Source organism: Hydractinia symbiolongicarpus, chromosome 12 (assembly GCF_029227915.1).
Source record: "Hydractinia symbiolongicarpus strain clone_291-10 chromosome 12, HSymV2.1, whole genome shotgun sequence".
NCBI classification, from domain to species: Eukaryota; Metazoa; Cnidaria; class Hydrozoa; order Anthoathecata; family Hydractiniidae; genus Hydractinia; species Hydractinia symbiolongicarpus.
This window is the reverse complement of record NC_079886.1, coordinates 15,507,696-15,524,562: the sequence shown is the minus strand read 5'-3', so window position 1 is coordinate 15,524,562 and position 16,867 is coordinate 15,507,696. Positions and strand designations below refer to the sequence as shown.

At 32.2% G+C, this 16,867-nt stretch overlaps 1 protein-coding gene across 6 annotated transcripts in view; it reads left to right on the top strand.

Moving 5' to 3' along the window:
- The first annotated feature begins 7,865 nt into the window (after nucleotides 1-7,865).
- The window catches only part of LOC130622701 (serine/threonine-protein kinase 11-interacting protein-like), a 43,932-nt gene continuing 34,930 nt past the window's right edge, over nucleotides 7,866-16,867 (top strand). For 2 of the 6 annotated variants that reach the window (XM_057438196.1, XM_057438195.1), the window contains exons 1-3: nucleotides 7,867-8,349; nucleotides 14,692-14,781; nucleotides 15,581-15,687. In XM_057438196.1, coding sequence (XP_057294179.1) covers nucleotides 8,256-8,349; nucleotides 14,692-14,781; nucleotides 15,581-15,687 — 291 coding nt within the window. In that variant the 5' untranslated portion in view covers nucleotides 7,867-8,255. Of the gene's footprint in view, nucleotides 8,350-14,691; nucleotides 14,782-15,580; nucleotides 15,688-16,867 lie in introns of all 6 variants that reach the window. The other 4 variants (XM_057438197.1, XM_057438199.1, XM_057438198.1 and 1 more) reach the window with 4 other exon arrangements.

Below are 16,867 nucleotides of genomic sequence, written 5' to 3'. Positions count from 1 at the left end.
TTTTCTGCCCTGTTCTTAACCGGGGCAAGCTGCCGTACTTAATCAGGGCAGCGTTTATTATCCGGGCAGAACAAGACTGCTACTGGCCACGCAAAACAACAAAAAAGAAAATAAATAAATTGGTATTTCGTTTATGTGTTTTTATTTCATATCTCTTTTTCTGTTGTTGTTTAGGTTACTTCGTTTGCTGTATATAGCTATCCTTTTTGAATTGCCCATAATATTTTGCAATGCTGCTTGTGTCTGGTCTCGCGCATTTGCTAGTAGGAGTTAATTGTTTTGGTAACTCAGTAAAAACACACTTACTAATAGAGAATATTGTATTATGATACTTTTTTTGCATACAACTTCATTCGCATGGAACGCAATTTGTAAATTTGGGGAATTTGGATGCTTGGTAAGAAAATAATTGAAGTAGGCAGAACAGATAACGTGTGCTGCCCATAAATCATAACAAGAGGTAAAGCACACCAAAATATGCTTGCCCAAGGTAAAGAGGGTAATTATCCCAGAGTATGCACATTATGGTTACCCTTCACAATATTATGTCCTCATGGATCATATATTGTGAATGGTTTCCAAGGCATGACCCAAATCTCTTCATGCATGTATAACATTCTCATTTCCTCTTCTAATCACAAGGTACATTTCACTACTAATTCATTCATTTATCTATCACTAATTATTTAATTTATTAATTATTTAATAATTTATTCTCATGCATAAGGGATATGAAGGTATGAAGGTACACTTTCACTTTGGCGCCGTAGATTAGTGGTTATAGCTTTCGTACTCTGTGCGGTTCGATTCCTCTTGACGGCGATTCAACATGGGCGAGTGAATGTTACCATAGCCCCGGGTTAACCCAAGCCATGTGAGGGAAATTGGGGAGATGGCACACTGTGTGGGCCGTTGGATGTTGCCGGGAGTTGTCTAGTAGAGCGTGGGCCCTACTAATTGGGTCTGCGTAGCTCAAAATGAGCATTAAATACTCTAGGACTCTCCATCTAAGCCATGGCCCCTCTTGGAAATAATAGACAGGGTATATCCCTCGATATTTGTGAGGCTAGCCATGTAAAATATGCACATCTATCTATCTTCACTTTACATCCATCCATCCGTCCGTCCATCCATTCATCCATCCATCCATCCATCCATCCATCCATCCATCCATCCATCCATCCATCCACAAAGATATTTGGTTATATATATTTTTTTGATTTAAATGTTCTACAGGCATTTTTGGCAAAGGTAAGTTTTCTTATGAATATATATAAAGCTTTTTTTTTAAGGATTTTAAAATTTGGCTCGGGACCTCTCACATATGCAGTAATCAAGCTGGTAGAGAGCACATTGTGTACAACATTTTGATAAGCGTCAGTACTGTAGTTTGCTTAAATTTTATTGAAAAGGCCAAAAATTAAAAAAAGAAGAATTCTTACGTTTTCTAAGTTTGTGGTAGTCATCCTGATAGAAATTAATTCAGGTGCATGAAAGTCGATGATAGTCTTAAGCAAGTCAGTAAGACACCAAACGCTTTGTTGCGTTGTTGCATTGTTGGTTTTCTTCACATCATTTTGACATTGTGCAATATCATTTTTATTTTATCATTGTTGACATTATAATTGAAGCCAGTTTAGAAAGTGACATTTATTTTCTTATTATATAACATGAATTATTACTGTTTATTATTGTAAATGTTCATTTTGATGTTTGTTATTATGTAGAAAAAATAAAGTTGTTCATCAAAGGGGATCAAAGACTCAATCACAAAGCAAATGACAGAGATTAAAATAGTAACCTTTGTTTGAGAACGTGTATACAAAGAAAGGAGTTGATGACACTTGTGGTATTTTAATTATGTTGCATACTTATGAATTTCTTTCGAAGACATAAGAATCGTTCTGTGGAAGAACCTAAAAATGATCATGTGTTTCGAGAACTGCACACAATGTTCAAGACACATGGTAAGGCTGGTTCTGTTGATCATCTGAAACCAGGCTAATAACTTTGCCTTGCCAAAATCAACAAGAAAGTTTATAGAAGTTTTAACAATCATTCTGCTGTCAAACCTTACATAACACATTAATGTTGAGTCTATTTAATACCCTAGGTGCCAGTATTTATGGCATTAGCCAAGGGATTTTAATTTTTGCAGCATAAAATTTCTAATTGAAAAGGTATTGTATTGTATTGTATTGGTTATAAAATCATTTATTACATGTGTGTTAGTTACAAAGTGGTTACTTAGGTGTTACTAAGGAGAAATATGGGTCCTAGGGATAAAATATAGACCAGATTTAAAAAATATCAATCCTGAGAAATGACGTAATTTCTGATCCCAATGATGTCATTATTTTTTTTTAACCTGAAACACCTATAAATACCGTATTCTAAACATGTATTAAGTTTAATGACATGACCTATAATATTTCTGATAAAACAGATCTTTTTACCTTTCTGTTAAAATAAGTAATTTTTGTACGATTGATGCCCTCTTTTCATTTGTTTCATTGGAAATCAATTTTTTTCTAATCTTTGAATAAGTATCTTGCAAATTTGAATTTCGGTTGAATACTAAAGCATATTTTACTATTATTTTTTTTCAGTAATTAAACTACAAAAGCTAAATGCAATCAAACCTGTCTGTAACAACCACTTAGGGGATCCAAAAATACTAGCCTTAAGACAGTCAGCCATTTTAGAGAGAACCTGTCTATAATGGCCATCTCTAGTTTTCGAAGTCGAGGACAGGTTTTTGATGTTACAGTTGTTGGGATGTTGGCAAACAAAGGTAAATGTGTTTGAGTCGAAGGTACAGGTCTAAGATGCAATACTTGTTTCTTCTCACTGGCACCCTTAGAAAACATATATTTTCTACCCTAGTAGGAACATGGGTGGCGTCACTCCAGTTTTGAAAAATGAATATTATGTTTAATGTTGCATTGTTTTATGTATGTATTAAGATCACTAGACCCTTAATAATGTGCTATCCTAACCTATTTTGTATTACATAGCATCGTCAGACAATTACATTCTCTTGTAAAAGCTTGTAGTAGTAACATGGGTGGGCCACTCCAGTGATATGAAACATGTCAATGCTTTATGTTTTATTAGCATACACAAACACTAGGATCAAGTAACGTTTTTGTTTTTCTATTGTAAATCCTTATCCATACAAATTGATCTATGGTTAAAGCTGTTAAATTTATGGTCAAATCCACTAAAAAATGGTCCTGAAAATTTTTGGTATTGAAAACCTAATTTTACAATAACAATACTGCATACTCCTTAACTTTTAAAGAAATCAGCTTTGTTTATGTTGACTCGGTGAACCGTTTCGCATGAAAAGTGTTTGAGGCCATTCACCATGAATAAGCAATCCATTGACTGTAAGGCATCTGGCAGTGGTATTTCTGAATCATTTTCACCTTCAATTATTAATTTCTTCATTAGCGTTTTTTAATGTTTTTACGCTTTTGTGAAGCTGGTTCATTGTTTTGGTATTTCATCTTTACTTTTTATTATGGTTTGTATTTGCATTTTTGCAGCATCAAGTATGTTTGCTACCTCGCAGGTTCCCAGACCAGAAGAGTATTTGAAGTTTATAACACAACTTCAAAATTAAAATTGTTTTTCAACAAAATATTTGAAGTTGAAAAATTCAAAAATAATGAATGAAGACATCTTAAAGAAATGCTGGTCGTTGTAAAATTTAGTGAAACTAAAAGGATTGGGTTAAAAAAAATGTAGAAAATAATTGATCCGTCACTAATTTAATTAGCACTGACACGTGTTGATGCCACTTTCACATAATGCCTCAATCATTCAAGAAGATAATAAGAAAACTTGAAGTACTTCCCATCATTAAAACTCAAAATTCTGAAAAAAACTTTTTTGACTTGTTTTTTGACAACCAGAGGTGTCATATTCACTAAAAATGTAAGTATTTTTTTACAATTAAATATAGCGCACTGTGCAAGATAAATAAAGTTTTCATAAAACTTTCATGTGACAAGAACAGCTAATAAGAAACAAATATTGTAATCATGTAACATGTGAGTAGCTTGTGAGTAGGCTTTATTGAACATTGTGCAGAATATAGTAAAGTTCCCAACAATGAAATTACCACCAAAAAAATAAACGACCTACTTCAGCAGTAAGCATTCTTGTTCAAGTGGCTGTTATGTTGTGATGGAACTAGGGAGCCAAGCCTTGTTGCCATTGGTCTCGTTAGTGAGGTGGTCACTATAGGCAGATTCAACTGTTACTAAAATCGGGGTGGTGCACTTTGAAGGGACCGTTATAAGCAGGTGGTTGTTATAGAGAGGTGGCCTTTAACATAGGTGTGACTGTAACATTGCAAATGCCTATGTTTTTTTTTGCATTATGATAAAGTGAATGTCATTTTTACATTCTCTTTTGATTTTATTTATAAACCAAGTTTCACTGACCATAAAGGCACCTCCATTTTTTAATATTAGTGCCTTGATTATTTCTCTCTTTTACATTTTATCTTTTACATTCAGTCAGTCATCAAGTAAAAAAATGGTGAGGTACATGCTTTGCAGTATGACTGAACAAATTGCTGTTCTTGACATGTTTTTTTAGTTTTAAGATGAGGGTCAGTTATACACCATAACTTTCTTTTCAAAGTATTTTAAAGTACCAGCCAAGACCCGGAATTGCATGAGTTTCAGAATTTAGGAATTTTAAGTAAAGGCTGATAAGACTTTTCAAAGAAAATAATGGATTTTGGCCAAATAACAAATAATAGGTATAATTTTTTAGCAAAGTGATTTCTTCAAAACCTGAAAATTTTAGAACAAATGAGTTTGTCATTATTTTTAGGCCAAATGTTGATTAAACTCAACCCATCAAATTTCATATTCCACAACACAATATTAGTAGGGTTAAAGGGAACCCGGGGTATAAAATGATGTTGGGCTTATATTATAGAGTTTAAAAAGTTGGTTAAAAAGTCTTTTTAAATTTTTAAAAAGTTCTTTTCGTTATGATGTTGTATTTAAGTAATGGCAAATTTTCATATTTTCTGTCATTAGTAACAAACAAAAGTGGTGTCAAGGTGGATTACATTGATTCTTCTCAAATTCGAAATTCGAAGACCTAACATTCAAAAGCAGATTCGAATGTAAATTTTGTTATTTTAGTAGAAGAATCAAAACATGTTACACAGCCGAAAGACAGAATGCGACTATGAAAACAAATAGATCTTTCCAATTTTCCACTGTTGTTCATGGATTTCATGTGTTTCCATTTGCCTTCATGAACCTGGCAACGAGTATGATCTAAAATTGGAAATAAGGAAAGAATTGTGGGGCACTTGCCTAGGAAAATTTCGAAGTTTTTACTCGATAGAGGTGCGACGGTTTCTTTGAAACTCACTTCAACACACTGCAGAAAATCACCTTTGTTTCAAATAGTGTTAAAGATACCTTGTTTCGTGACAGCAACTATGCCACGGACAGTGTGGAATCATATGGTGTTGGACCGATATAAAAAAATTGTTGAAAAAGTTTACTGTGAACCAAAGAACGTAATAATCATTGGATTCTTTTTGAAGATCACAAGAGCCGTTGCAGATGCTGTTGAGCCTGATGTGGGTTTTTCTAATAAAAGGAAAAAGAAATCAGCCAAAGCAAATAAACCACCATCTTAGACTAAAGACATTTGCGATTTATTTTGAAACAACTTACAGAGAAAGGAAAATGTCCCAGAGAAAGTTATTGTACTTGATTAAGTTAAAACAAATGTTAAATAAGTAAAAGAAACAACATCATTTCTTCGCGCCGTCTCGGAAGCGAAAAATTGCCCTGGGAACGAGGTTGAGTATAAACTACTCTTGTAGTAAATACATTTCAACATAATATACTTTGAAGTAACTAAATTTCACGGAACCTAAATTATTCTTTTTGCGGGATTTAAGTTTGGTGAAAAGTTATTAAACTTGCGAATCCCAAAATTTAGTGTTTGCCACGAAATTTCGTTTTATTTGAGAACAACAACAACTTTGCCACCAGGGCTATTTGCTTGTCAGAAGTGATGACGAAGGATATAAAAGCGGTCGGCCCCGATTATATTTGTTCTATCGGCCTTCCCGATTATGTGAGTGAGAAATAATATAAAAATATCCTATATAAGCCGGTCGGCCCCGATTACGTTCGTTCTATAAGTCTCGAATAATATTTGACTGTCATACATAAGTCGGCCTGCCCCGATTATGTTAGTTCTATAGTAAGTGGGAAATAATATCAAACTGTCTTATATAAACTGGCCTGTCCTGGTTATGTTCCTTTTATAAGTGCCAAATAATATTTTTTGAGTAATAAGCCGGCCTGTCCTGATTATGTTGCCCTGATTATGTATTTTCTGCCCTGTTCTTAACCGGGGCAAGCTGCCGTACTTAATCAGGGCAGCGTTTATTATCCGGGCAGAACAAGACTGCTACTGGCCACGCAAAACAACAAAAAAGAAAATAAATAAATTGGTATTTCGTTTATGTGTTTTTATTTCATATCTCTTTTTCTGTTGTTGTTTAGGTTACTTCGTTTGCTGTATATAGCTATCCTTTTTGAATTGCCCATAATATTTTGCAATGCTGCTTGTGTCTGGTCTCGCGCATTTGCTAGTAGGAGTTAATTGTTTTGGTAACTCAGTAAAAACACACTTACTAATAGAGAATATTGTATTATGATACTTTTTTTGCATACAACTTCATTCGCATGGAACGCAATTTGTAAATTTGGGGAATTTGGATGCTTGGTAAGAAAATAATTGAAGTAGGCAGAACAGATAACGTGTGCTGCCCATAAATCATAACAAGAGGTAAAGCACACCAAAATATGCTTGCCCAAGGTAAAGAGGGTAATTATCCCAGAGTATGCACATTATGGTTACCCTTCACAATATTATGTCCTCATGGATCATATATTGTGAATGGTTTCCAAGGCATGACCCAAATCTCTTCATGCATGTATAACATTCTCATTTCCTCTTCTAATCACAAGGTACATTTCACTACTAATTCATTCATTTATCTATCACTAATTATTTAATTTATTAATTATTTAATAATTTATTCTCATGCATAAGGGATATGAAGGTATGAAGGTACACTTTCACTTTGGCGCCGTAGATTAGTGGTTATAGCTTTCGTACTCTGTGCGGTTCGATTCCTCTTGACGGCGATTCAACATGGGCGAGTGAATGTTACCATAGCCCCGGGTTAACCCAAGCCATGTGAGGGAAATTGGGGAGATGGCACACTGTGTGGGCCGTTGGATGTTGCCGGGAGTTGTCTAGTAGAGCGTGGGCCCTACTAATTGGGTCTGCGTAGCTCAAAATGAGCATTAAATACTCTAGGACTCTCCATCTAAGCCATGGCCCCTCTTGGAAATAATAGACAGGGTATATCCCTCGATATTTGTGAGGCTAGCCATGTAAAATATGCACATCTATCTATCTTCACTTTACATCCATCCATCCGTCCGTCCATCCATTCATCCATCCATCCATCCATCCATCCATCCATCCATCCATCCATCCATCCACAAAGATATTTGGTTATATATATTTTTTTGATTTAAATGTTCTACAGGCATTTTTGGCAAAGGTAAGTTTTCTTATGAATATATATAAAGCTTTTTTTTTAAGGATTTTAAAATTTGGCTCGGGACCTCTCACATATGCAGTAATCAAGCTGGTAGAGAGCACATTGTGTACAACATTTTGATAAGCGTCAGTACTGTAGTTTGCTTAAATTTTATTGAAAAGGCCAAAAATTAAAAAAAGAAGAATTCTTACGTTTTCTAAGTTTGTGGTAGTCATCCTGATAGAAATTAATTCAGGTGCATGAAAGTCGATGATAGTCTTAAGCAAGTCAGTAAGACACCAAACGCTTTGTTGCGTTGTTGCATTGTTGGTTTTCTTCACATCATTTTGACATTGTGCAATATCATTTTTATTTTATCATTGTTGACATTATAATTGAAGCCAGTTTAGAAAGTGACATTTATTTTCTTATTATATAACATGAATTATTACTGTTTATTATTGTAAATGTTCATTTTGATGTTTGTTATTATGTAGAAAAAATAAAGTTGTTCATCAAAGGGGATCAAAGACTCAATCACAAAGCAAATGACAGAGATTAAAATAGTAACCTTTGTTTGAGAACGTGTATACAAAGAAAGGAGTTGATGACACTTGTGGTATTTTAATTATGTTGCATACTTATGAATTTCTTTCGAAGACATAAGAATCGTTCTGTGGAAGAACCTAAAAATGATCATGTGTTTCGAGAACTGCACACAATGTTCAAGACACATGGTAAGGCTGGTTCTGTTGATCATCTGAAACCAGGCTAATAACTTTGCCTTGCCAAAATCAACAAGAAAGTTTATAGAAGTTTTAACAATCATTCTGCTGTCAAACCTTACATAACACATTAATGTTGAGTCTATTTAATACCCTAGGTGCCAGTATTTATGGCATTAGCCAAGGGATTTTAATTTTTGCAGCATAAAATTTCTAATTGAAAAGGTATTGTATTGTATTGTATTGGTTATAAAATCATTTATTACATGTGTGTTAGTTACAAAGTGGTTACTTAGGTGTTACTAAGGAGAAATATGGGTCCTAGGGATAAAATATAGACCAGATTTAAAAAATATCAATCCTGAGAAATGACGTAATTTCTGATCCCAATGATGTCATTATTTTTTTTTAACCTGAAACACCTATAAATACCGTATTCTAAACATGTATTAAGTTTAATGACATGACCTATAATATTTCTGATAAAACAGATCTTTTTACCTTTCTGTTAAAATAAGTAATTTTTGTACGATTGATGCCCTCTTTTCATTTGTTTCATTGGAAATCAATTTTTTTCTAATCTTTGAATAAGTATCTTGCAAATTTGAATTTCGGTTGAATACTAAAGCATATTTTACTATTATTTTTTTTCAGTAATTAAACTACAAAAGCTAAATGCAATCAAACCTGTCTGTAACAACCACTTAGGGGATCCAAAAATACTAGCCTTAAGACAGTCAGCCATTTTAGAGAGAACCTGTCTATAATGGCCATCTCTAGTTTTCGAAGTCGAGGACAGGTTTTTGATGTTACAGTTGTTGGGATGTTGGCAAACAAAGGTAAATGTGTTTGAGTCGAAGGTACAGGTCTAAGATGCAATACTTGTTTCTTCTCACTGGCACCCTTAGAAAACATATATTTTCTACCCTAGTAGGAACATGGGTGGCGTCACTCCAGTTTTGAAAAATGAATATTATGTTTAATGTTGCATTGTTTTATGTATGTATTAAGATCACTAGACCCTTAATAATGTGCTATCCTAACCTATTTTGTATTACATAGCATCGTCAGACAATTACATTCTCTTGTAAAAGCTTGTAGTAGTAACATGGGTGGGCCACTCCAGTGATATGAAACATGTCAATGCTTTATGTTTTATTAGCATACACAAACACTAGGATCAAGTAACGTTTTTGTTTTTCTATTGTAAATCCTTATCCATACAAATTGATCTATGGTTAAAGCTGTTAAATTTATGGTCAAATCCACTAAAAAATGGTCCTGAAAATTTTTGGTATTGAAAACCTAATTTTACAATAACAATACTGCATACTCCTTAACTTTTAAAGAAATCAGCTTTGTTTATGTTGACTCGGTGAACCGTTTCGCATGAAAAGTGTTTGAGGCCATTCACCATGAATAAGCAATCCATTGACTGTAAGGCATCTGGCAGTGGTATTTCTGAATCATTTTCACCTTCAATTATTAATTTCTTCATTAGCGTTTTTTAATGTTTTTACGCTTTTGTGAAGCTGGTTCATTGTTTTGGTATTTCATCTTTACTTTTTATTATGGTTTGTATTTGCATTTTTGCAGCATCAAGTATGTTTGCTACCTCGCAGGTTCCCAGACCAGAAGAGTATTTGAAGTTTATAACACAACTTCAAAATTAAAATTGTTTTTCAACAAAATATTTGAAGTTGAAAAATTCAAAAATAATGAATGAAGACATCTTAAAGAAATGCTGGTCGTTGTAAAATTTAGTGAAACTAAAAGGATTGGGTTAAAAAAAATGTAGAAAATAATTGATCCGTCACTAATTTAATTAGCACTGACACGTGTTGATGCCACTTTCACATAATGCCTCAATCATTCAAGAAGATAATAAGAAAACTTGAAGTACTTCCCATCATTAAAACTCAAAATTCTGAAAAAAACTTTTTTGACTTGTTTTTTGACAACCAGAGGTGTCATATTCACTAAAAATGTAAGTATTTTTTTACAATTAAATATAGCGCACTGTGCAAGATAAATAAAGTTTTCATAAAACTTTCATGTGACAAGAACAGCTAATAAGAAACAAATATTGTAATCATGTAACATGTGAGTAGCTTGTGAGTAGGCTTTATTGAACATTGTGCAGAATATAGTAAAGTTCCCAACAATGAAATTACCACCAAAAAAATAAACGACCTACTTCAGCAGTAAGCATTCTTGTTCAAGTGGCTGTTATGTTGTGATGGAACTAGGGAGCCAAGCCTTGTTGCCATTGGTCTCGTTAGTGAGGTGGTCACTATAGGCAGATTCAACTGTTACTAAAATCGGGGTGGTGCACTTTGAAGGGACCGTTATAAGCAGGTGGTTGTTATAGAGAGGTGGCCTTTAACATAGGTGTGACTGTAACATTGCAAATGCCTATGTTTTTTTTTGCATTATGATAAAGTGAATGTCATTTTTACATTCTCTTTTGATTTTATTTATAAACCAAGTTTCACTGACCATAAAGGCACCTCCATTTTTTAATATTAGTGCCTTGATTATTTCTCTCTTTTACATTTTATCTTTTACATTCAGTCAGTCATCAAGTAAAAAAATGGTGAGGTACATGCTTTGCAGTATGACTGAACAAATTGCTGTTCTTGACATGTTTTTTTAGTTTTAAGATGAGGGTCAGTTATACACCATAACTTTCTTTTCAAAGTATTTTAAAGTACCAGCCAAGACCCGGAATTGCATGAGTTTCAGAATTTAGGAATTTTAAGTAAAGGCTGATAAGACTTTTCAAAGAAAATAATGGATTTTGGCCAAATAACAAATAATAGGTATAATTTTTTAGCAAAGTGATTTCTTCAAAACCTGAAAATTTTAGAACAAATGAGTTTGTCATTATTTTTAGGCCAAATGTTGATTAAACTCAACCCATCAAATTTCATATTCCACAACACAATATTAGTAGGGTTAAAGGGAACCCGGGGTATAAAATGATGTTGGGCTTATATTATAGAGTTTAAAAAGTTGGTTAAAAAGTCTTTTTAAATTTTTAAAAAGTTCTTTTCGTTATGATGTTGTATTTAAGTAATGGCAAATTTTCATATTTTCTGTCATTAGTAACAAACAAAAGTGGTGTCAAGGTGGATTACATTGATTCTTCTCAAATTCGAAATTCGAAGACCTAACATTCAAAAGCAGATTCGAATGTAAATTTTGTTATTTTAGTAGAAGAATCAAAACATGTTACACAGCCGAAAGACAGAATGCGACTATGAAAACAAATAGATCTTTCCAATTTTCCACTGTTGTTCATGGATTTCATGTGTTTCCATTTGCCTTCATGAACCTGGCAACGAGTATGATCTAAAATTGGAAATAAGGAAAGAATTGTGGGGCACTTGCCTAGGAAAATTTCGAAGTTTTTACTCGATAGAGGTGCGACGGTTTCTTTGAAACTCACTTCAACACACTGCAGAAAATCACCTTTGTTTCAAATAGTGTTAAAGATACCTTGTTTCGTGACAGCAACTATGCCACGGACAGTGTGGAATCATATGGTGTTGGACCGATATAAAAAAATTGTTGAAAAAGTTTACTGTGAACCAAAGAACGTAATAATCATTGGATTCTTTTTGAAGATCACAAGAGCCGTTGCAGATGCTGTTGAGCCTGATGTGGGTTTTTCTAATAAAAGGAAAAAGAAATCAGCCAAAGCAAATAAACCACCATCTTAGACTAAAGACATTTGCGATTTATTTTGAAACAACTTACAGAGAAAGGAAAATGTCCCAGAGAAAGTTATTGTACTTGATTAAGTTAAAACAAATGTTAAATAAGTAAAAGAAACAACATATTGTTGTTTTTTGTATTAAAATTTTCCCAGATCTAGCCTAAATCCGACTTTTTTTAAAAAACTTCAGAAAATGAAGAAAATTTTGCAAAATTTTATTTTCGGCAATTGGGCCTATTTGGAATTATTTCCGGAACTAATTTGTGCGTTTTTGGAAAAAAATCACAAAAACCTTTAAAATTAATTACTATGAAAACTAATGTAAGAGGTTGACAAGGGACCTTTAAAATGGCTATGGCTACACAGATAGAAGGGACTTGGTATATTTTGGTTTACAAAACTGTGTCCCTGGGGATTTTTAAAAGCTGAGCAAGGTTTATTATTGTGACTATGAGAACTGTGAGAAAACAGTTTTTTGAAAAAGAAACTTGTTATACATTGACTTACAGACAGACAACAAGTATTATATTATGTGATGCTCTCTAGGAAAGTCGATCACTTCTCTTTTCGTATTAAAAAATATGAAATACGGAAATTTCGTTTTAAAAAATATGGTTTTCCTATTTTAAAATATGCATATTTTTAAAAATAAGAAATTCGTATTTTGTATTTTTGTAGAATAATACGAAATATGAATTTCGTTTATAAATAGAAAATATGAAATTCGTGTTTTTTAAAAATAGAAAATACAAAATTCTATTTTTAAAAATACACCTATTTTTAAAAATAGAATTTTGTATTTTTAAAAATTCAAAATATGGATGAAAAAAAGCATAATGTAAACATTGAAAAAAAGCTTTTAAAAATACATGGACCAAAAAATAAACGATTAAACCTTTTTATTTTCCGTTGCCTGACAGTGTGGACTTGAAAAATTGCACACAGTTTGTAATAATAAGAACTAAAAAAAAAATAGATTAAAAACTTTTTACATATATGGCTAGCATGATTTTAAAACCAAATTATGCTTAGAATTGGGATTATGTTTGATCAAAAGTTAGGAATATTGTTGTGTACTTTTTTCTACCACGCGTATTTTTAAATACGATTTTCGTATTTCAAAAATGAAATTCGTATTTAAAAATACACGTATTTTTAAATACGCAATTCGTATTTTTAAAAATACAAAATATGGAATTCTATTGTTTTACAATTACGAATTAAAAATAGAAGCGCTCGATTTTACTAGAGAACAGCACATATAGATGTTAATTCTTTGAAGCTTTTATTAAGTTGTTGACTTAAATGGTTCTTAACTTTAGAGAAATAAATTTCTCTAAAAAAAATCCAAAAGATTATATTGTATTTTTTATAGTTGGCTGTTTTGTCCTGGAAGTGTCCAGGATTCTCAAAAAAATTTTTACTGGAAAAATAGAAAGAACTTGGGATTTAGATTTTAATATTTTGTTGTCACCTGGGTAAGCCAGTTGCTAGACTTAGTGTAAACTCCCTCAGTCACAATATTTGTATGCATATGACTGAGAAAGTGTTAATGTTGATACCAAATTGCACAATCTAAGTACATTAAGAACTAAAATTGTATGGGTAAGCCTTTTGAACAAATTTTAACCAAATTTCAAAAGTAATGATTACGGTAAAGGACACAAAGAGAAGGCTAGAAGATTTATAGTGTACTTATATTTAATTGGATCTAAAAAAGAGTCTTAACGTTCCAACATTATAAATAGAGCCTCAGGTAAAATGTGAAAATAACGAAAATAATAAGTTGAAAAACTGCAGTTTTTATTGGTTTTTTAATTACCCTATATATAATTTCTATGCATTGGTCCTTTTTTAAAAAAATTAGAAAAACCAAACTTTCGGACAAAAAAATTTTCAGCAGACACAAATTTTGGACGGAAATATTTTCAGACAAAAAAAAAATCCGAAAGTTTTTCCGTCTGAAAATTTTCGTTCCTAATGTAGTTAAATTTGCAGCTGTTTCAAGGTTTATGAAATCTGAGATAGCCCCAGGCAAGTTTATGCGTATATGCTTAAGGAAGGAAGGGGGGAGGGGGTTATGATACTTATTTCTAGTCTTCTCAGCAATATGTCTGACATTGTTAATCTTTTGCGTTGCATCACTGTAAAAAAAGACTTACTACTTACACTAATATTAACAACAAACAGATCTCCAAAAAGGAATTCTTTCTTGCATAAATTTTGCTGATAAAACTCAATACTAAAACTGAAGAAATCTAACAAATTGGGTGGTGACAATAAATTTATTCTTTCTTTTAATTCACCCAATAAAAAAATAAGGTACATTTCACATAAATGTCCAGTCGCTTGGCTATATCATGTGGTTAAAAATAAAGAATTATTGAATGTACATATTATTATACAAGGCAATAGGGAAAAACTTAAACACCTGATGATAAAATGATTGTCTTATTATAAAGGTTCCTAGTGACAAAAGTATAGCTAGCCTTAAGTTTGAAATTAGTGCAGGTCAGGCTCCAGCTCAAAAGTAAATAATCTATGTGCAGTGTTGCTTTTTATTTTTAGGTTGTGGTCTGGGCCATATAAATTTAATTTAATTTCGTTATAGTATTTATGGTTGATATTTTTAGGTGATGCTATTTTGCATGGTGACATGAAGTTGAGTTTGACAGCTTCTATCTTAATTTTACTCAATGGATCATTCCAAAAAATTACAGAAGGTAAAAGGTTTTTTAAATACTATTTTTCATTATATATTTTTGGACATACCCCATGCAGACGAGGTCCTTTAAATTGACCTGTGTCTGTATGTGCTTAACCAGCTTTTCTCAGAATTGGATCATTAGTTTTTTCTGATTTTCTGATTTTGCACAATGACAGGGAACAATAGACCAATTTTTTGAAAAAGAAATCCAATTAGCTCAAAAATGGCAGATTTATGCACAAAATTAGCAAAACAGTCCTACAATAAAGTTTTTAGGACATTTCTCAGGATTTAATTATTAATTTATTCTGATTTTTTGCACAAAAAACAGAGAACAATTAACCCTCAAATGTGACGAGGTCAGTTTTTATAGAATTTTTTTTTGTAGCCCGATAATGGCAGATTCGTCAGCTAAAAGAACTCAAAACATTTTAAAAATATGGATTTTTTGAGGATTGGTTTATTTTTTCTAATGTTTTGCACAAAGATAACCTACCCTAAAATGTGACAAATTTAGTTTTTTGAGAAAAGCTTTTTGGGACCAATAATGGCAGATTCATGGGCAAAATAAGTCAAAACGATACAAAAAGTGGATTTTAGATGTTAAAACTGCGATTTAAATTGTTTTAATTTACAAAAATTTTGATAATAACTAGCAATGACATTATTTATTTTTCAAAGTGTCCTTTTTTTCGAATAAATGGATTGTATTGTTCAAAACAAAAATTAATTAATAAATCCAGGTAGGTCCACTGAAGTTTCGCTTGTTTATTCTAAACTTCACTTAAAAAATATTTTATATTATCTTTTTCAAGGTATCAACCAACCTTGTTTTCAAGTTGCTGCACAAAGAAGCGACATTAAACAAATTGAAATGATCTATTTTGTTTTTGATTTCATACAGAAAGTTGTTTCTTTTAAGGTTGGTTTTTTTATTTTTTAAAAAATATTTGAAATACTAGTTGTATAATAGTCTACATTATGTTCCATCTTGTTTTTTACTATCATTTCTTAGTTTTTTTATATTGCAAGGACCATGCAAGATCTTAGTCTGAATTTAGTGACCACTGGGACAGAGTTTGTTGTTTTCTGCGCATAACGTGGCTACAGTAGTGAATACCTAATCACAAAATACCACAAGGTGTTTCTCTACTCTAGCATACACAAAGGTGCATCTATATTGAGAAATATGATATTAGCTGAGCTATTATTTATTTCTAAGTTTTACTTAAGTTTGTTTACAATATTTTAGTCCCTCTGCAATATTTTCTTATTGCAGAAGGACTACTTTGCCATTACTAACATACTGCCTGACAGTAAGCAGGATTCGATCTGCAAATCTCAAAACTGGGAGCCGCAGACAAACCCACTATACTTCATGCAGTGTTATGTTAGTGATGCACATAGACAGTATAACCTACATATATAAGCAATATTATCTTTTAAATTTAGTAAATGGTTGTTCATTTTTATCATAAAGATATTAAATCCGTTATCATGCATCCCTACAACCTTTCATATTTTGAATTTATCACCTTTGATGTACAACTTTCATTGTTTCAAACAAACTAACACCATTTTATTAAAGTCAAATAATTAATCTTGTGCGTATTACCTCTTAAAATTAACAATAATAAAAAAAATTGTTATAGCTTGAGAATCTAGAAATCTAATTTTTTATTTTTTCTATCAGTGACGTATCCAGGATTTTTTTGGGGATATCGGACTGCTGGAAAGAAACAGCAGGAGGATGCCTTACTAGTAGTGTCGCACACACACAAGTCAACACTATTTGTTAGGGTTCAAACGGATACGAATTTAATGCCACAAACGATAGGTTTTAATCCATAAACGCTAAATAAAATACGAAAACTTTAGTTTAAAAAAATACAAAAAGAGCAAATAATAAAAGAAAGCAAACAAGAACGCACGAACAAAATAGATATAGAAACATAAAAACAAAACAAAATATCTTACTAAACCACTTTCACTAAACCACCACCAAACAACATCACACGCAAGCAATACACACATACTAAGTAAAAATACACACATGAATCCACTACATGCTAAAAATGCAAAACGCAACAAACTAATAATAC